Source organism: Hyla sarda, chromosome 12 (genome assembly GCF_029499605.1).
Source record: "Hyla sarda isolate aHylSar1 chromosome 12, aHylSar1.hap1, whole genome shotgun sequence".
NCBI classification, from domain to species: Eukaryota; Metazoa; Chordata; class Amphibia; order Anura; family Hylidae; genus Hyla; species Hyla sarda.
Genome location: NC_079200.1, coordinates 49,924,368 through 49,944,771, shown reverse-complemented (window position 1 = coordinate 49,944,771; position 20,404 = coordinate 49,924,368). Strand labels below are relative to the sequence as shown.

General features: G+C 40.7%; 1 protein-coding gene across 1 annotated transcript in view; it reads right to left on the bottom strand.

Annotated features, from left to right (window-relative positions):
• Positions 1-9,888: 9,888 nt before the first annotated feature.
• SLC13A3 (solute carrier family 13 member 3) overlaps positions 9,889-20,404 on the bottom strand; it is a 44,437-nt gene continuing 33,921 nt past the window's right edge. The window contains exons 10-13 of the mRNA XM_056548290.1: positions 15,698-15,810; positions 15,406-15,567; positions 10,959-11,096; positions 9,889-10,830 (exon numbers count right to left, since the gene is read on the bottom strand). Coding sequence (XP_056404265.1) covers positions 10,657-10,830; positions 10,959-11,096; positions 15,406-15,567; positions 15,698-15,810 — 587 coding nt within the window. The 3' untranslated portion in view covers positions 9,889-10,656. The remainder of the gene's footprint in view (positions 10,831-10,958; positions 11,097-15,405; positions 15,568-15,697; positions 15,811-20,404) is intronic.

The window sequence follows — 20,404 nt, the reverse complement described above, 5'->3', positions numbered from 1 at the left end:
GAGGGGGCGTGACAGCTGTCATGCCCCCTCCCTTAGGCTTGCATTGAGGGGGCAGAGCGTGATGTCACTTAATTTAAAGGGGTAGTCCAGGGAAGTATACAGTGGTCCCTCAAGTTACAACATTAATTGGTTCTGGGACGACCATTGTATGTTGAATCCATTGTATGTTGACACCAGAACTCTATGGAAACCTGGTAATTGGTTCTGAAGCCACCAAAATGTCATCCAAAAATAGGAAAAAAATTGAGGATTAAAGATAAATAAGTAGATAACTGATATAGATAAAGCAAATCCTTACATATAAAAGTAAGAAACATCTGCTGGGAGCTGTAATCGCTGTCTGTTTCAGTGTTTCCCAACCAGGGTGCCTCCAGCTGTTGCAAAACTACAACAGCTGGAGGCACCCTGGTTGGGAAACACTAGTCTATGTGGAGGACAGGAGCTTCTTCAGGGTCCTGTACAGTACACAATGTCCTAAAAAAGTAAAATGGAGTCGCCCCTTACTTGGTGTCCAAAGGAGCAGCTAACCCTGGCACAGGTTAAAAGTAGTACAGACCATGTAATACCTCTCTGTACTGTAGGGGGCACTACCAGACAGCCAGTCAGTGCATGCACTTCAGTAATACAGGGGTTTTACCAGTAAAATGTCCATTCTAATTGGTCAGATCTTCTGGCCATTGACACGTTTCGCAAATCTGGACTGTCTGTAGCATTGTATGTTGAGTCTGGTTTCAAGTTACAATGGTCCAGAAAATACCAATGTATGTTGAAACTATTGTATGTTGAGGCCATTGTAAGTTGAGGGATCACTGTACATATAAAAAAGCTTGAAATCCACCACACTACCTTGATATGTTCCCTGTAAATGATCCTGCCTGATGTACATGGCTCCTACGTCCTATGTCTCCTATGTCTTCTCTGGCTGTTTGATATTCTTTACCGTCCCTCCCTCCCTTTGCTACTACATACTACATACTACATACTACATTTCCCAGGAATCATTGCAACTCTTCTCTGCTGTTCGGCCCACTCTCTGAGAAAAGCCCCCACCCTCCTGCTCTTAGCAGCAGAGAGAAGTTTACTGTGTGATTGGATAAGGCTGCACACACCTCCCAGCTCTCATAGCTGAAGGGAGAATCAGTGCTGGGCAGAAACCATGTGGTCTGTGTCTTTCAGTAGGGTAGGCAGTGGTGACTTCACGACTCCGCCCCTTGTGATGTCACACCCCGCCCCCTCAATGCAAATTTATGGGAGGGGGCGTGACGTCACAAGAGGGCAGAGTCGTGATGTCACGAAACTCCGGCCCCGTAGTCGTTACCCTTCAGACACGGAGCAAACATCGCTCTATGTAGCTGCCACAGGTGGGTGTCTGCATGAGAGATTGCAGGGGTCCCCTTTGGATAGGGGATAAGATGTCTTAGGGCCGGAGGGCCTGTTTAACAACGCCACCAGGAGAGAAGAAAGCACCGCCACACCACTGATAAGAGCCTGGGAGGGAGCCCAGTCAGTAATAGTTCTGTATTATACTCCCAGGGCTGCGCTCACTACTTTACTGGTGTGGAGTCTATGGGGGAAATTTATCAAAACCTGTCTAGAGGAAAAGTTGCTGAGTTGCCTATAGCAACCGATTGCTTCTTTCATTTTTGAAAAGAAGCAATTCTTAAATCTCCTCCATTGTTTATATACATTACAATGTAATACCCTGTACAGGATAAGTAATGTAATTGTATACATCGACTCCTTCAGGAGAATAGCGAGTGCTACATTCTGTGGTGCACCACAGGGTGTGAAGCTGAGGTGTATGGGGCAGATGTTGTAGCCCAGGGGCAGATGGTATTAACCCCTAAATGTTTGACGCCAGGGCGAGAACCACCCGAACGGTAGCACCGCTAGTCCTAGTTAGGCAGGGAAAATAAGAGTCCAAGGCCAGTTTAGGGTTAATGGTAGCTTTACTGAGGTAGATAGATGGTACAGTCTTTACAGCTCGGCCAGGATCCCAGAGAGGTGACCAGTAACACAGGGGACCTCGCAGCTTGCTGGGACTTGCAGTGACTTACTTTAGGACAGCCACGCTGACTATAATAGACTTGACTGAAGATAGTGACAGCAGACAGAGATGACTTGACTTACTGACTTGTGGCTGTAATGTAGACTTGAGGCCTCCAGATGTGCTGGACACTGGCTCTGAGACGTCTGCAGAGAATGAATCATAAGAGAGATTGTACCTCCCCTTCTTATAAGGGGGGCTGAGAAAGGAGCCCATAGGCTAGCTGCGGGTCATCTGGTCACCTGGTGCTCTCTGGGTAACAAAACATGTGACTTTAACATGTGACAACTATTATCATGTGACTATTAACCACGTGACCACATCAAAGGTCCTTCAAACATAATATACAATTATACATTTTATGGGGGAACACTGCAGGTGAGCCCTGGGGACGTGAAGGGACTCAAGCTGATAGGAATGTGAGATGCATATCCCATACTGGGACATCACAATTCTATATTGAATATAGGATGTAACATCTGGTATACTCCCAGAAGTAACATTTGGTATACTCCCAAACTGCACTCGCTATTCTGCTGATGGAGTCACTGTGTATATACTTTACTTTAATGTATTTATCCGGTATTACATCCTGTATTATACTTGTCTGCGGGAGTGACAATAAATGGCGCAGCGGTCCAGTGTGTTCAATGCTGCTTTATTTAGAGCCCTGTTTGAGAGTTTTTTACCCCTTTAAGGATAAGAAAACACGGTGCTGCTGTGTCATGCAGTCAATATCAAACAGAGTGGGGGGATTTTTATATAGCTTGCCAAATGGCTTAACACAGTGCAGTCTTTTTTTAATGTTTTTTTTATTTTTTTGAAGATGATGCAAAGAATGCATTGCAAAACTCGCATGCATTTTACCAGGAATGGCTGCAGTTTTGTGATGCAGTGTGGCTTTATTATGCACAATACATTTTTCTAAATGTTGAAACTGCACTCTTTTTCCCTGACCTTAAAATAAAAAAATAAAATAAAAAATGTGGAAAGGAAGGCACAATTTGAACCCACCTTCACCCCAAACCTGTGCTACCTTGGTCCTTTTCAAGGTGAGAGCACATGTAGCAGCTGAAAGATGATTGACTATTATTATCATCTGTCTGACATAGCAAATCATTTATTGTAAATTCTTGTGAAACAAAAATAGAGAAACAGAAACCTACTGTATCCTCCCTGTTGCCCGACCAAGCCCCCGCTCCAGGCCACCCCACCCCACAGACAAAGCATTACAGCAACAATGGCCGCCACAGAGCACCACACCAGTGTGAACACCTACCAGAGTGCTGGGAGAATGTTAGGAGGAGACCCATATACAGTCTCCTGCTAATTCAAAACACTTTGGCCAAATGGGTGGAGTGGAGCGCTGGCTTTGAAAGAAGGGAGAGACTACAAATGTGAAACAAAAAATACTTATCAAATCCTGTGCAAAGGAACAATGGTGCAGTTACCCATGGCAACCAATCAGTTTCTGCTTTCATTTTTCAGAGGCCATTTTTTAAAATGAAATAAGCATTTGTTATGGGCAATGGTTTCAGGATTCCCTTGCACAAGGTTTTCCCTTACAGGGGTTATACCAAGATTAAAAGTTATCCCCTACCCAAAGAGGAGGGCCAGACTCCTAGGACCACCACTGATCATGAGAACGGAGGCCAAATGTTTTCCACGTGAAATTTTTTTTAGCAAGTATGCTTAACCACTTCCAGTCCATGGGACTTTCATACATAGCTGAGTTCAGCACTCAACAGTGTACAGAAGTCCCGAAGACAGTAAATGGAGGAGTGGCCAAGCATGGGCATCTGGGGGATATTTGACCTCATCAACTCCTGTTGACTTCATCATCTCCTGTGGATAGAGGATAATCCCTTTAATGTCTTATATCTATTCCATTTCAAGTCAATATAATGCCCGATTCAGAAAGCCACATTAATCTGTATCCACATATATAAAGTGAACAGAAGTTAAAGGAGAGCTGTAGCGGGAGTTTTTTTTTTTTTTTCTTATTATGGCCATTGTGTGGGATTTAAAAAAATAATAATAATAACAATAATTACTCCAGCACTCCTTCCGCTGTCCTGCTCTTGTAGCCCAGAGCAATAGTCTTTCTAATGTTACTGTTGCCTACAGTAGCACCCGGGCCCAATGTGTCATACTACAGCTCAGCAATTCGTTTATCCCAGTATAACACACTGGGCCCAGGTGCTTTTGTAGACAACCAGGGACCGGAGCAGGACACCTGAGGCACCGCCGGAGCCCTGGAGGTATGTAGATGTTTATTTTATTATATATTTTATACAATAACCATAATTAGAAAAACACCAGAGTTCTCCTTTAAGTATCTAAGTCTTGCTCACTTAGGCGGTGCTGAGTTTTGTACTAAAATGTGGATGCATTACGGTCATCTGATTGAAGCCTAAACAGTGCAGCAAATTACAATATACATCAAATAAAATTTTACACAATCAACTAAACGAAAAACAAACATTCCCATCAATTATAACAACATATTAAAATCTTCAAGAATAAAGATTATCATAATACATACAATAACGTATAATACAAAGCAACTTATTTTACAAATTTACACATTTGGATTGCATTATGTAGAATACACAACTACTGGAGGTGATTGTTCTATTTAGAGGCTCTATTGCTTCTGGGTCCCAAAGGTGTCAACTAAACAAATGATATAGGACTATAGAGATGGGAAGTAGGGGTGAAGAGTTCAATTGAGCCCCATCATTTTTTTCTAGTGGGTGGAGTAAAGACGGCAGAGCTCCACCTTCACAGAGGGAAGAAGTAATCACCCAGTGGGTCCGGCACCTATCTTTCCTATTATAAAAAATGAAGAAGCCTTCTTTCTGGAATGGGGGAAGTGGTGGGACCTGCTTACGACAAGGAACGATTCTTTCTACTGATCCAAGGATCCTTCTCTTCTTTGTAAGTTCCTGATGGGTCAGTTTACTGTCAGTTTTCCTAAGACAATTAGTGGACTTTCCTAGGTTCTGGCCACTTGGGTATGTTCCACCAGATCAAGAAGGAAATTTTGTGTGGACGTGTCAAAAAACACAAAGACCAAGTAGAGAAGGTAGTTTATATTCTGGATGGGGAGATCTATGGCATCAGACTTCTCAGAGAATTTGTCTTTAAATGAAAACTGACAGATGGATCAACCCCACTGACCTCCATATGTTTAGTGTGGGTGATCCTGAGTAAAACCACGTATCCTTTACCCCAGTCAGTTCAGCCATTCACAAATTATAGCACATTCTTGTAATATGCTAATGAACCCTTAAAGGGGTACTCCAGTGGAAAACTTTTTTTAAAGCAACTGGTGCAAGAAAGTTTAGCAGATGTGTAAATTACTTCTATTAAAAAACTTAATTCTTCCAGTATTTATCAGCAGCTGTATGCTCCAGAGGAAGTTGTGTAGTTATTTTCTGTCTGACCAAAGTGCTCTCTGCTGACACCTTTGTGTCAAAAACTGTCCGGAGCAGGAGAAGTTTGCTATGGGGATTTGCTCCTACTCTGACCAGTTTCTGACACAGACAGAGGTGTCAGAAGAGAGCACTGTGGTCAGAGAGAAAAGAACAACTCAACTTCCTGTGGTGCATACAGCAGCTGAGAAGTACTGGAAGGATTAAGATTTTTTTGTAGTAATTTACAAATCTGTTTAACTTTCTGGAGCCAGTTGAAAAAAAGAATCGTTTTCCACCGGAGTACCCCTTTAACTGCACTGGAGGTGGGTTTAACCCCTACAGGACACAGGGCCTGATGTCCTGGTACTTAAAGGGGTACTCCGGTAAAAAAACTTTTTTTTTTTTATAACTCAACTTCTTTATAAGTCAACTGGTGCCAGAAAGTTAAACAGATTTCCAGTACTTTTTAGCAGCTGTATGCTACAGAGAAAATTCTGTTCTTTTTGAATTATTTTTTTTTGTCTTGTCCACAGTGCTCTCTGCTGACACCTCTGTCCGTGTCTGGAAGTGTCCAGAGCAGCATAGGTTTGCAATGGGGATTTTCTCCTGCTCTGGACAGTTCCTGATACGGGCATCAGGTGTCAGCAGAGAACACTGTGGACAAGACAAAAAATAAATTAAATAAGAACAGAATTTCCTCTGTAGCATACAGCTGCTAAAAAGTACAGGAAGGGTAAAGATTTTTTAATAGAAGAAATTTACAAATCTGTTTAACTTTCTGGCACCAGTTCATAAAAATAAAAAAAATAATAATTCCACCGGAGTACCCCTTTAAGGACACAGGGGTACCTGTACGCCAGTGGGAATTCCGGCCCCTGCCGCTCGACGGGGCGGGGACCGGGATGCCTGCTGAAATGATTCAGCAGGCATCCCGTGACAATGCCTGGGGGGGGGGGGGGGGGGGAGGGGGTTCTGAGAGATCCCCTCCCCCCTTGTCGACGATCCAGAAAAAAAGGGTGATAGGTGCCATCCGACACTTATGAGGTTGCACCTGGTAGTTCAAAGTGCATGCTGGGAGTTGCAGTAGTGTTACCTAACTCAGTGTTTTGCAACCAGTGTGCCTCCAGCTGTTGTAAACTACAACTCCCAGAATTCACTGATAGACTGTAGATGCTGGGAGTTGTAGTTTTGCAACAGCTGGAGGCACACTGGTTGCGAAACACTGAGTTAAGTAACAAACTCCCAGTGTTTTGAAACCAGTGTGCCTCCAGCTGTTGCATAACTATAACCCCAGCATGTACGGGCAGCCAAATGGCATGCTGGGAGTTTTAGTAGTATGCCTCCAACTGTTGCATAACTACACGTCCCAGCATGCCCTTTGACTGTCACTGCATGCTTAGAGTTGTAGCTTTTGCAACAGCTGAAGGCACACCGGTTACAAAACATTGAGTTTGTTACATAACTCAGTGTCTCGCAACCAGTGTGCCTCCAGCTGTTGCAAACTACAACTCCCAGCATGCACTGATAGACCGTACATGCTGGGAGTTGTAATTTTGCAACAGCTGGAGGCACACTGGTTGCGAAACACTGAGTTAAGTAACAAACCTCAGTGTTTTGCAACCAGTGTGCCTCCAACAGTTGCATAACCACAACCCCCAGCATGCACGGACAGCCAAATGGCATGCTGGGAGTTGTAGTTTTGCAACAGCTGGAGGTTTGCAAACCCTCCCCCAATGTGGGGGTTCACAGTGACCAAGTTTGAGATGCAGAAAATTTTCCACCGCAGCAAAGAGTCCCAGCGGGAAACTCACTGTAAACCCCCGCCCGTGTGAATGTACCCTAAAAACAGTATACTACACTTAAATAATAAAGGGTAAAACACTACATATACACATACTCCTACAGAGTTACACACACACCCCAATAAAAATGAAAAACGTCTTGTACACCACTGTTTCCAAAATGGAGCCTCCAGCTGTTGCAAATAAACAACTCTCAGTATTGACGAACAGCCATTGACTGTCCAGGCATGCTGGGAGTTTTGCAACAGCTGGAGGCGCCCTGTTTGGGAAACACTACTGTAGAGTCATTTTGGTATAGGAGGCAAATGTAATTCTTGCATCCAGGTCCGTCCCCATGCAAATCCCTTATTTAGGCCTCAAATGGGCATGACGCTCTCTCACTTCGGAGCCCTGATGTATTTCAAGGCAACAGTTTAGTGCCACATATGGGGTATTTCCGTACTCGGGAAAAATTGGCTAACACATTTTGGGGGGCTTTTACGCCGTGTCTGACAGATTTTTGGAAGAGTGGTCCGTGAAAATGAAAAATAAAAATTTTCAATTGCACAGCCCACTGTTACAAAGATCTGTCAAACGCCAGTGGGGTGTAAATGCTCCCTGCACCCTTTATTAAGTTCTGTGAGGGGTGTAGTTTCCAAAATGGGGTCACATGTGGGGGGGTCCACTGTTCTGGCACCACCAAAAGCTCAATGGCGCTCCTTCTCTTCTGAGCATTGTAGTTCGCCCGCAGAGCACTTTCCATTCACACATGGGGTATTTCCTTACTCAGAAGAAATTGGTTTACATATTTTGGGAGGCTTTTTCTCCTATTACCCCTTGTGAAAATGAAAAATTTGGGGTAACACCAGCATTTTAGCGAAAAAAATCAAATTTTTAATTTTCACGTCCCAATTAAGCGGAAATTTGTCAAACACCTGTGGGGTGTTAAGGCTCACTGTACCTCTTGCTACGTTCCTTGAGGGGTGTAGTTTCCCAGATAGTTGCCATGTGTTTTTTTTTGTTTTTTGTTTAGTTTTTTGCTGTTCTGGCACCATAGGGGCTTCCTAAATGCATGTCGCCCCCCAAAAACTATTTCAGCAAAATTTGCTTTCAAAAAGCCAAATGTAGCTCCTTCTCTTCTGAGCATTGTAGTGCGCCTGCAGAGCACTTTATGTCCACACATGTGGTATTTCCATACTCAGAAAAAATGGAGTTTCAAATTTTAGTGGGCATTTTCTTCTATTACCTCTTGTAAAAAATGGTAAATTTGGGGAAAACAGCATTTTAGTAAAGAAAAAAAAAAAAAGAATAATAGTAATTCATTTACACATCCAAATTTACCAAAAAGTCGTCAAACACCTGTGGGGTGTTAAGGCTCTCTGTACCCCCTTGTTACGTTCCTTGAGGGGTGTTGTTTCCCAAATAGTGTGCCATTTTTTTTTGTTTTTTTATGTTCTTGTACCATATGGGTTACCTAAATGTGACATGCCCCCCAAAAACCATTTCGGTAAAATTACCTCTCTAAAATTCCATTGTCATTCCTTCCCTTCTGAGCCCTCTAGTGCACCCACAGAGCACTTAACATCCACATATGAGGTTTTTCCTTACTCAAGAGAAATAGGGTTACACATTTCAGGGGGCTTTTTCTCCTTTCACCCCTTGTAAAAAAAAAAAAAAAAAAACTGGGTCTACAAGAACATGCGAATGTAAAAAATGAAGATTTTGAATTTTTTCCTTAACTTTGCTGCTATTCCTATGAAACACCTAAAGGGTTAACAAACTTTCTGAATGTCATTTTGAATACTTATCGGGTAATTTATGGGGTATTTCTAATATGAAGGCCCTTCAAATTCGCTTCAAAACTGAACTGGTCCCTGAAAAATTCCAATTTTGAAAAGTTTGTGAGAAATTGGAAAATTGCTGCTGAACTTTGAAGCCCTCTGATGCCTTCCAAAAGTAAAAACATGTCATTTTTATGATGCAAACATAAAGTAGACATGTTGTATATGTGAATCAATATATAATTGATTTGGTATGTCTATTTTCCTTACAAGCAGAGAGCTTTAAAGTTAGAAAATGCAAATTTTTCACATTTTTCATGAGATTTGGGAATTGTTTAAAGAGATGATACAAGTATCGACGAAAATTTACCCCTATGTTAAAGTAGAAACTGTCACGAAAAAACAGTCTCTGAATTAAATTCATAAGTGATAGCATCCCAGAGTTATTAATGCTTAAAGTGACAGTGGTCAGATGTGCAAAAAATGCAGACAGTGTTAAAACTCTGGAGCAGTTCAGAGTTCATTTGCATATTGGAAGATTGTGCTATATCTCGGGAACAGCTGGATGGATTGGGGTAAGGAATAGGTTTTACTTATGATCACCTACACTAACCACCTATATATTCAGGTTAGTGGGGTTGATCTACCTGTATGTTTCCCTTAAAAGATAGTCGCATAAAAGAAATATGTACTTTAAATGGGCACTGTTATTGGCATACAATTTTTAAATAATGTATATAATAACATTAAATGTAACTCACGTGTAGAGAAACAGAACATGGCCACATATCGCCAACCTGTACAAGGATCTAATTGCTTCTCAGCATAATTTTTGTACAGGTTGTGGATGTGCCGCCATGTTCTGTTTCTCTATATGTAAATGACATTATATGTATGTTTGTAATATACATTTGTTTAAAAAAAAAAAATGGTATATTTTGGACAAGCCGGACAGGTTCCTGACTTGTCAATCAGCCTGCACTGTGAGCCGGGGGCATGTCAAAGAGCCTCAGTTTACAGAGCTCTACTTGTCTCGCCCATACTTCCTTTATTTTGTCCTAGCTGAGACACACATGCAATACCTGCAGGGACAAGAGAGCATTTTTTTCAGCCAAAAATATAACAAAATGTAACCAATGTATATTACAAATATACTTATAATGTTATTATCTACATTAAAGAAAAAGTTTTTGCAAATGGCAGTGTCCATTTAAGACCTGAGCAGACCAATAGAAAACTTCATGAGTTCAAGAACCAAAACAACTTCACCAACCTTGCTCCCCTAAGGATCCATGGTATCCTATGTGGCATTAATGAGAAGGACGTTGCATTCAACGAGTAGCTTTCCTGAGGTATATGGGACTGCAGATATGTGCAACCCTGTACATAACATCTTAGCATCTTATTACAATTCTGGAAGAATTATTACTTAGAAAATACACAATTGTGTAACAATTAGGAATAATTAAGTAACAGAAATACACTAGTCCTTGAAAGTCACTGAGTGAAGGTTACAGAGCAGCCATATTGTTTTTAGGTTGCAGGCAGACCTGTTTCCACATAAATGTATATCATCACAGTGTCAATATTTGTGACCATAGAGGACTGATGGTGTGAAGTTTTCATGGTTATCTACCAGTGGTCATGTTGTGCGTAGCAGCAGCCAACACAGTCGTGTTGTCCAAATGGACGTTAACCCAGTCAGGGAAAGTGCCTAACTGGAACAAACTAGATCCCCAAGTGTTCATGGCCAAACTAAGAAGGAGGACTCCCATCAGGTTCATCAGCAGTCCAGTTTTTGCCTACAAGAAACAACAAATATGAAATCCATTGAAAGTAACAATGGCAGGTCAAATATCCATTGGTTATTGCAAAGAGTTTTGATGGATCATTAAACTAATTTAGTTCTGTTTCATCTATATGCACTTACCATGTCTTTCACCAACAGATGCCCAGTAGAAAATGCTATAGAGTTAGGAGGTGTAGACACAGGCAGCATAAACGCATAGGAACAGCCAATAGTACCCGGAATCATTAGGTACAACGGATTCACCTTCAGACGTATGGCCTAAAAGAGCAGAAAGATACTGAATTCTAGATTCTGTGTATAAGGTTTTTTTAGGTGTAGTAATGGGTGAGTGGATTCCATTGTTGAGAGGGTATATCTTTTATTGGATGAGTACTTTTCATGGGTGAGTGGATGACTTTGATAGGTATGTATCCAAATTCCAGTATAGACAATAACTAAGAGTACAACCCTCTATGGGCGCTGTGGTAAGTCAACCATAGGAAGACCCAGCATTTCCATAAAAAAAAAAAAAAAAAAAAAACATGCCAGAAGACTGAGAAACTTCAAGGGTGCTTATATCCATAGGAATGTTACGCGTTTTGGTTCTTAGTCATAGGACCTTTATAAGGCATAAGAAACAATAAGTATCTAAATGCATAATGTTTTTTTTTCCAGATGTTGCGGATCACTTTGAAGGGTTACTAGATTGCTGTTTAGGGTGGGTAAATTGCTTTGATAGTTCAGTGGGTTCAGTAGATCCCTTTGATGAGTGGGAAGATCCCTTTCCGCATGGATTTCTTTCACTATTAAAGGAGTACTCCGCTGCTCAGCGTTTGGAACAAACTGTTCCGAACACTGGAGCCGGTGCCGGGAGCTCGTGACAACATAGCCCCGCCCCCTCATGATGTTATACCCCGCCCTCTAAATTCAAGTCTATGGGAGGGGGCGTGACAGCCATCACGCCCCCTCCCATAGACTTGCATTGAGGGGGCAGGAGGTGACGTCCTGAGGGGGCGGTGCTATGACATCACAAGCTCCCGACACCGGCTCAAGCCTTCGGAACAGTTTGCGCCAAACGCTGAGCAGCAGAGTACCCCTTTAATTAGTAACTGGTAGATTCTTAATAAGGGTGAGTGGATTACTTTAATAGGTGATAGATCTTTTTTTGCGTGTGGATAGATCCTTTTTTCCATAACAGTACTTTGAATTTTGCAGTATACAAAACTGTAGTCAACTACGCTATTGTGTACAACAAGAAAGTACGACGAAAAAATATACGCTAAAATCCATTCATTTAATAAAGTCAATGAGAAACTGATCCTTACGTATGGCAGACAGCACCATACTTTTTTAGCACCCATTAATGTAAATGTTTTTTGTTTTTCAAGTGAATAATATGTTTATGCTAAACAGAGACAAAAACAAAATGTGAACCCATTCTAAGTGAATTCATTTGATGGATGGGCAGAGTGTAACCCTTTTTACTGTCTGTACTACTTGATACTTTTAAATTATGCAATGGCTAACATTTGAGACCATACATGTTTGTTAGAATGTATCCAGCAGATATTACAGATTTCCATGCAATGTTGATATGATCTACTGTGACACTAGTTAACCCTCATAAGCCTCTTCTGACTATAGGTGCCCATACGCCTTATACTAAATTTGGCCAAAGTGGCAGTCAGTAGATTTGGCTGTCTAATGTGTAGGCTTCTTCCCAACTCTCCTCCATGAACAACAGGGTAGACTGTTGAAAAGTTGTGTTGAAAAGAGTAGTCTGGCTGTGTCTTACCCCTCCCTTGTCAAGGTATAAAGCAAGCATTTTATACAGAAAATAAATAAAAACTATAAATAGGATTGATCCTACGAGGTAGGTATATAAAACACCTCAAAAGAGATCAAAGGTAGGAAGTTATGTTGTAAAATTTGTAAAACATGGTACAAATGTCTAGGCAAAATATAAAAATTATTTATTATACAATAAAATATCAACACCATAAAACTAATAAACACAAAAACCAATAATATACACCAGCATGCAGTACCTGAATTCAGCCACTAGATGGCGCTACCACAAACACAAACAACAACTCTAAACCAATGAGGGCAGCATTACCCCCTGCAGACAGTCAGGGAATATTATAATGGGAATCAAAGCAATATTGAGATTGTACCAATTGGTTACAGCTCAGGGCAGAGCAAGTATTTCAATCTCAGACACCTGGTAGTATAGCCCCACATATTACCTGGTTTGATATTGACTCCTGGAATATGGATTCCAGGCAGAGATTTCATGAGTCAATTTAGATGCCTTATACAGAAATATGCATCTTTACTGAATAGCAGTATCTTTACTGTAGGCCTCTGGAATGCTAGGAATATGGAAAGGGTCCTTAGGAGTCGTCTCTTTGTATATTTGGATCTTGTCTCTCTCGTCTGGTTGATGGGATTAACCCTTTTGTCCCCCCCCCCACATATTTTTACAATCTTTTCCTTAGTTACAACTCCCACCAAAACACATATAAGGTTTTTCAATGATGACCTGTGGGTGTAAGTATGTAGATTGGGGTCTAGTTATATGATTAACCTTACTTTTAACTTAGTCTATTCCTAGGCTAACCACAGAGGACAGTCTTGGATAGGACACTAACTTTAAAGGGGTACTCCGGTGAAAACCTTTTTTCTTTTATATCAACTGGTGCCAGAAAGTTAAACATATTTGTAAATTACTTCTATTAAAAAATCTTAATCCTTCCAGTACTTATTAGCTGCTGAATGCTACAGAGGAAATTTATTTTCTTTTTGGAACACTGATGATATCACGAGCACAGTGCTCTCTGCTGACATCTCTGTCCATTTTCGCAACCGTGCATAGCAAATGTATGCTAAGGGCAGCATGGTGGCTCAGTGGTTAGCACTGCTGCCTTGCAGTGCAGGGGCCTTGGGTTCAAATCCTACTAAGGACAACAATAAATAAATAGAGACCTATTATTATTATTATAACGTCAGCAGAGAGCATTCCAAAAAGAAAATAATTTCCTCTGTAGTATTCAGCAGCTAATAAGTACAAGAAGGATTAAGATTTTTTAATAGAAGTAATTTACAAATCTGTTTAACTTTCCGGAGCCAGTTGATTTAAAAGAAAAAAGGTTTTCACCGGAGTACCCCTTTAAAGACAGCCGATCCATATTCACTATAAGTGCTACCTAAATGCAAACTTCATGACTATATTATAGCCACTATATCACCTATACATTTATTTAATGTCCTAGTCTAACTAAATCAATATAATATCCACATATACACATCCACAATATAATATCCACATATGTATTTCTCAATCAGCTCAAATAGATGACTTGAGACAGACAAATATTATGTACTAAAAATAAGACCCTATTGTTATCTAACACCTGTATCCAGACTACTGGTCGGCCTTTCAGTATGTTGATCTTTTAGTATGTTGATCTATAAATATCAGCACTGTTGCCATCATAATTATTATAACATGATCATATAATAATACCAATGGCTACTTACTATGTAAGAAAATATTAGGGAAATCTGTTTAACATATTCTCTTTACCTACACATTCCATGGCATGTTTGGGGATGATGCACCTTGACTATTCAGTGTGTACAGATCCTATCACCCCCCATTAAGTTGCATAATCACACCTTGGGACATGGCAAACATGAAACTAATTGTGACTGCAAACACCAGATTTCACATGACCTGGTAAATGTGTTATAAACCATTGTGAAGCATGGCTTTACCCTAATCTCACCTTCTATCATATTGGATTTCAGGATATCTAGACCAAGTCTTTAGTGTATATATATGTATATATTTCCCTGTCAACAAACCTTTGTGTCTGTTTGCATCCCTCTTAGAAAAGAGAAAGACCTATGCAAACATTACAACAGTGAGACCCATACAATTTATGAACCTTAAAGTGTACCTGTCAGATCCCCCCCCCCCCAAAAAAAAAAACTGTTATATGTTGCTCAGTACCTCATCCTGATCATGTACATCTAATTTTTATGTGTCTATGACCTATATTTCTCTCAGAATTACCTTTATTTACTTGCCAACATTTGCTCAGTGAGGTTTCTGTCCATGCAGAGGCATGGGGCCCCTCTTTTCTCACTTTGATGACTCCTCCGCCTCCTTACCATCCCTCATTATGCTCTTACTCACAGGGGGCCCTGGACCTGCCTGCAGCCCTGTCAATCACTCATCGTGTCCATGATGTGTCGATGACCACTGGACACTGCAGTACTGGTATGTGTCCCAGGAGGCAGGGGGACCCTAGTGGACAGTTTTTTGACAGTTTTTTCAGTATGAAATACTGAAAATTTTCTGATCAAAGCAATTGCAAAACATATTGTTTTTGCATGCTTTATAACATATCAAAAATTATTGTATCTGACCATTTAAGCCATGCCAAACAATCATGAGATCGGGAGAGATAACTGTCGGCTGACAGTTCTTCAAAATGTATGGAATATTACCTCTCATCAAGTCCCATATGGTCTATGAATCCGTAGTCTTACCAGTCCCCTTTTTAATAAAACTACTCACCAGCTCAGACAGAACAGGGAGGAAGACAATGATGGTGGCCGTGTTGCTGGCAAATTCTGTGAATGAGGCAATCAGGATGGTGATGAGAAGTACAGCTACCGCTGGTGGAAGACCTTCAAGAGGCTGCAAGCGACCACCAATCCATGTGGATAAGCCAGCCGTCTAAAAGAAGAAGGCATACACATCAGAATCGTTATATAATGTATCATAGAACAACCAAACAGACAAAAGACCAAAGAGGGAAAAGGTGGGAAATCTGCCATCAGTTGGAGATGTCTTCTTCACTGCTCACCTCACATCCCTTTGCCATAGCAAATCCACCTCCCAGCAGTATGATGATGTTCCAAGGCACAGTCTCTTGAGCTTTCTTCCATGACAGTAGTGGCTTATTCTGAGTATTGGGGGCTGTGAAAAGTTATATTCAGTTTATTAACTATGAATTGTTTCTCTATATAAATGCAACTGAAATTAATCACTTTTAACCATCATGGAGAGTGGACATCACAGTGTGTATTATCTTTGTACTATGACATTACAGTGTGCCTGATTTACCATGTGTATTATCCCCATGCGCTCTTTGTAGCATTACATCGTTTTTTTTGCATTATTCATGCATTATTTTTAAGGTGCTGTCTGCAACACATCTATGAGAATTATTTGGGTGGCATCTCAAAAATGTTGCGCATTTTTTATGTGCTTTGACATTACTATATAAGTCCTGCCTTATCATTTCCTGCCTTGTAGATTTGTACTGTGACATCACTGTGTTTATTATCCCTGTACAGTGACATCACTGTGTTTATTATACCTGAACTGTGACATCACTGTGTATTATACCTGTACTGTGACATCACTGTGTATATTATCCCTGTACTGTAACATCACTGTATTTATTATCCCTGTAGTGACATAACTGTGTTCATTATCCCTGTACTGTGACATCACTGTGTATATTATCCCTGTACTGTGACATCACTGTGTTTATTATCCCTGTACTGTAACATCACTGTGTATATTATCCCTGTACTGTAACATCACTGTATTTATTATCCCTGTAGTGACATAACTGTGTTTATTATCCCTGTACTGTGACATCACTGTGTATATTATCCCTGTACTGTAACATCACTGTGTTTATTATCCCTGTACTGTAACATCACTGTGTTTATTATCCCTGTAGTGACATCACTGTGTTTATTATCCCTGTACTGTGACATCACTGTGTTTATTATCCCTGTACTGTGACATCACTGTGTATTATCCCTGTCCTGTGACATCCCTGTGTATATTATCCCTGTACTGTGACATCACTGTGTATTATCCCTGTACTGTGACATCCCTGTGTATATTATCCCTGTACTTTGACATCACTTTGATTATTATCTCTGCACTTTAATATCACTGTCTATATTATCCCAGTAATGTATCATCACTGTCTATATTATTTCTGTACTGTGACATCACTATGTTTCTCATCCATGGGAAACACTAAAGCATGGAGGTACTCTATCTACCACACAAAAATCTGACCGAGAATTTAGCCAAGGAGTGATACCCTCTCAGCACTCCAGAAAATAGTAGAAATAGACAATCAGTGGTTTGGCTTCTTCTCCAGGCCTAGATATGCTACGAGTGTGTTGGGCTGTATTGGGTGGGTGTATGTATTTATAAGTATGTCAATGTGTATGTATATAAATGTGTGAATGAGTGAGAAGAGAATGAATGAGAGTGACAATATAGTTAATCTGCTTGTGGTTTAGAGGATGTTGGTTGAAAATGTATTGTGGGTTAGTTAGAATGTGACTATGTAGAGGTGTGAAACTATGTAGGTGAAAGATGTTGTGTGACTCTGTATCAAATAAATCAATGTCTATGTCCAAGATATGAAAAATAATAATTTTATTGAGCTACAGTATAAAATTACATAAAATGGGAGTGCAGGATCCTTGCACTCACTAAGGCAATTACACTAATCAGATACAGTAAGTTGCCTAAGTTAGAATTAATAAAACATATGCGGCAAGTGTGATATATGTCCAGATAATAATTAGTACCAGTAGAGTGTGGTACTCTCTTACCACACTCCACTGCAGGATAAGGGATAACTGTCAGATTGCAGGAGGGTCCAACCGCGGGGATGCCCGCAATCTCACGCCTGGTGACCAAGCTCTCTGCATGAATGAAGTGTGTCGACCACTGCACCAAGCTGTGACCAACACCCCCCTCCATGCATTCCTATGGGAGAGCCGAAGATACCTGAACGCTGTATCTCCACCTCTCTGCCTTGTAGAGGGACTGACACAGAAATCTCCTCTTCAGAAACGGATGTGTCCTATTCAGAACGCTCTCGTTATCAATGGAATTGTTCCCCGTACTCCACGAGATATGGAGGAATACGGGGGGGGGGGGGGAGTAGGAAGATGGAACAACAATGAAGATAAAGGCAGAAAAACAAGAGCAAGAGGCTCTGGTGCAAATCAGTGATCAGGAACACCACAGGACCCCGCCATGACAAGTTAATCTACTTCATCTTCTTTATCTTTATCTGGAGCCTCTACATCTTTTTTGGAGAAGGACAGGCAACTGGGATAACAGGCCTGACCAGAACTCATGGCATTAAAGACAATCAAATTATTAATTTATACAGAAAACAAGATATCGTAACTCAAACGTGGTTTATCATTCATCCCACTCAATAGACCGGATGTATTCAACTGGATTAAGGACATCCACTTATTTAGAAGGAAACTTAAGTGGAAAAAATTCTTAAAATTTCACAAAAAAAACCTGTTTGGAACTAGGGATTGAAATAGAGGATCTGGAAGGTTTTACAACACTCTTGTCCCTATTACAAGAGAGTGAAAAGGACATTGGCAGCGGTCCCAAAAGTAATTTGCCGACCCCTACTGGAGACAGAGATTGAATAGATAATTTTGTGCACATAGTCTGTCATGAGAATGAATAATTATTATCAAATTTTCTGAATTCCATTCACAACTTTTCATACCATGAATGTTGTGCTTTGAAGAACTTGGAGTCAGACTCTACAATTGCCATAAAGCCCTCCAATAATGTGGCAATTTAGTACTACTCAATCATAATGACTATGCAAAAATGTGTCATGTATATTCTTTCAGACCACTCTACTTATCGTACGTTAGAAAGAGATCCTACTAATGTCTTCCAAAAAGAATTAAAAGAGCTGCTGCAGCAAGCCCTAGAGGACCATCTCATAGATCAAAAATAATTTTCATTCCTATTTCCAACTACGCCACATTTCTCCACATTTTATGGGTTGACAAAGGTCCATAAAGGCCTTACCCCTTTAAAGGCCAGACCAATAGTGTCGGGGGTTGGCAACCTGACCCAAAATGTGAGGATCTACCTGGATGTGATACTTTGCACTTTTGTTTTGAGCCTACCATCTTACCTACGAGATCCGATGCAAGATCTCACATTGGATACTGAGTGTTAGCTTTGTTCAATAGACATCGAGGAGCTCTATAGCTCCATCTCCCATGAGGCCATCCCCCTCATTTTCTTCGGAGCAGAAGTATACATCATGTACCGCACAGTAAATTCATCTTATCAATACTCCACTTCATCCTTACCCGTAATTATTTTGTATAGAACTCCTATATATACCACTAGCTCAGGGGCACTGCCATGGGCAGTCCCATGGCGCCCACTTATTACAACTAGCTCCTGGGCTGGTGGGAGGAAGTCGTTGTATTTGGAGACTCACATTGACATTACCATCAGTTCATTCAATATTGGGGCAGTTTTATAGATGACGTTGCAGTCATCTGGTCTTGACCAAAATGTGAGTTTGAAAGCTTCCTAAGTGCTTTCAATCAGAACAACATTGGCTTAACATTCCCCTACGAGATTCATCATGATGCTTTAAAATTCCTTGATGTGCTGCTACAAATAAATTACTCTGGAGGTCTAGACACCACAATATATAGGAAACCAAACAGCAGGAAACAACCTTCTATACTGGGAAAGCCACCATCCTATGAGAAAAGGGATACCTAAAGGTCAACACCTAAGTTTACGTAGAAATTGCTATTCAGACTTAACCTTCTGACAGAAATCAACCATTCTACGGGACAGATTTAAGTCAAGAGGATACCCAGACAGGTTATTAAAACATCTCTTCTGCAACCTCAAATAAAGGAACAATTTAAAGAAATTCCAACTCTCATCATTGCCACATATGATGCCGCCTCGGGGGATATCCGCAATATCCTCACAAGACTTTAGTCCATATTAAGGATGGACTCCACGGTAGGATCCTTAGTGGAAGGCAGATGTATAATTACGTACAAGAGGGGTAAAAACTTGAGTGCTGATTTGTTACACAGCCACTATGTACCACCAAAACCAACTGGTACCTGGTTGGACCATAAGATAACAGGAACACAGGAACATACAGATGTGGATCCTGCAAGGCGTGCCGTTTAAATAAAAGTATCTAAAGAATTTTGTGTATCGGACGATGACAAAATTTACAAATGCCTTGATTATGCTAATTGCAAAACCCGGATGCTAATATATTAAGCATCCTGTCCCTGCCCTATGAATTATGTAGGGAAAACCACCAGGGAGCTAAGGCGCAGCATTCTAGAGCACATTGGAGATGTCACACATAAAAGGGAAAAACCTATCCCTATGCATATGCATAGTCATCACCCTGAAAATCCGTTGGCCCTATCTTTCCAAGTTATCAAGGTACTCAAAACAGATCTCCGTGGCGGCAATGTGGATCAAATACATCTACAAAAAGAGACCAAATGGATCTATCGCCTATGTTCAGTATTGCCGAGAGGTCTCAATGAAACATTGTGCTTCTGCTCATTCATTTAATAAGATTTATAATTTACATAGCTTGCCAGCATCAGTATCTGTATCATTTTATCATTCTTGCTTGTACATCATCTATCTGTATATTTTTTTTCACTGATCATTTTACATATATTCATTATTTTCCCTAATT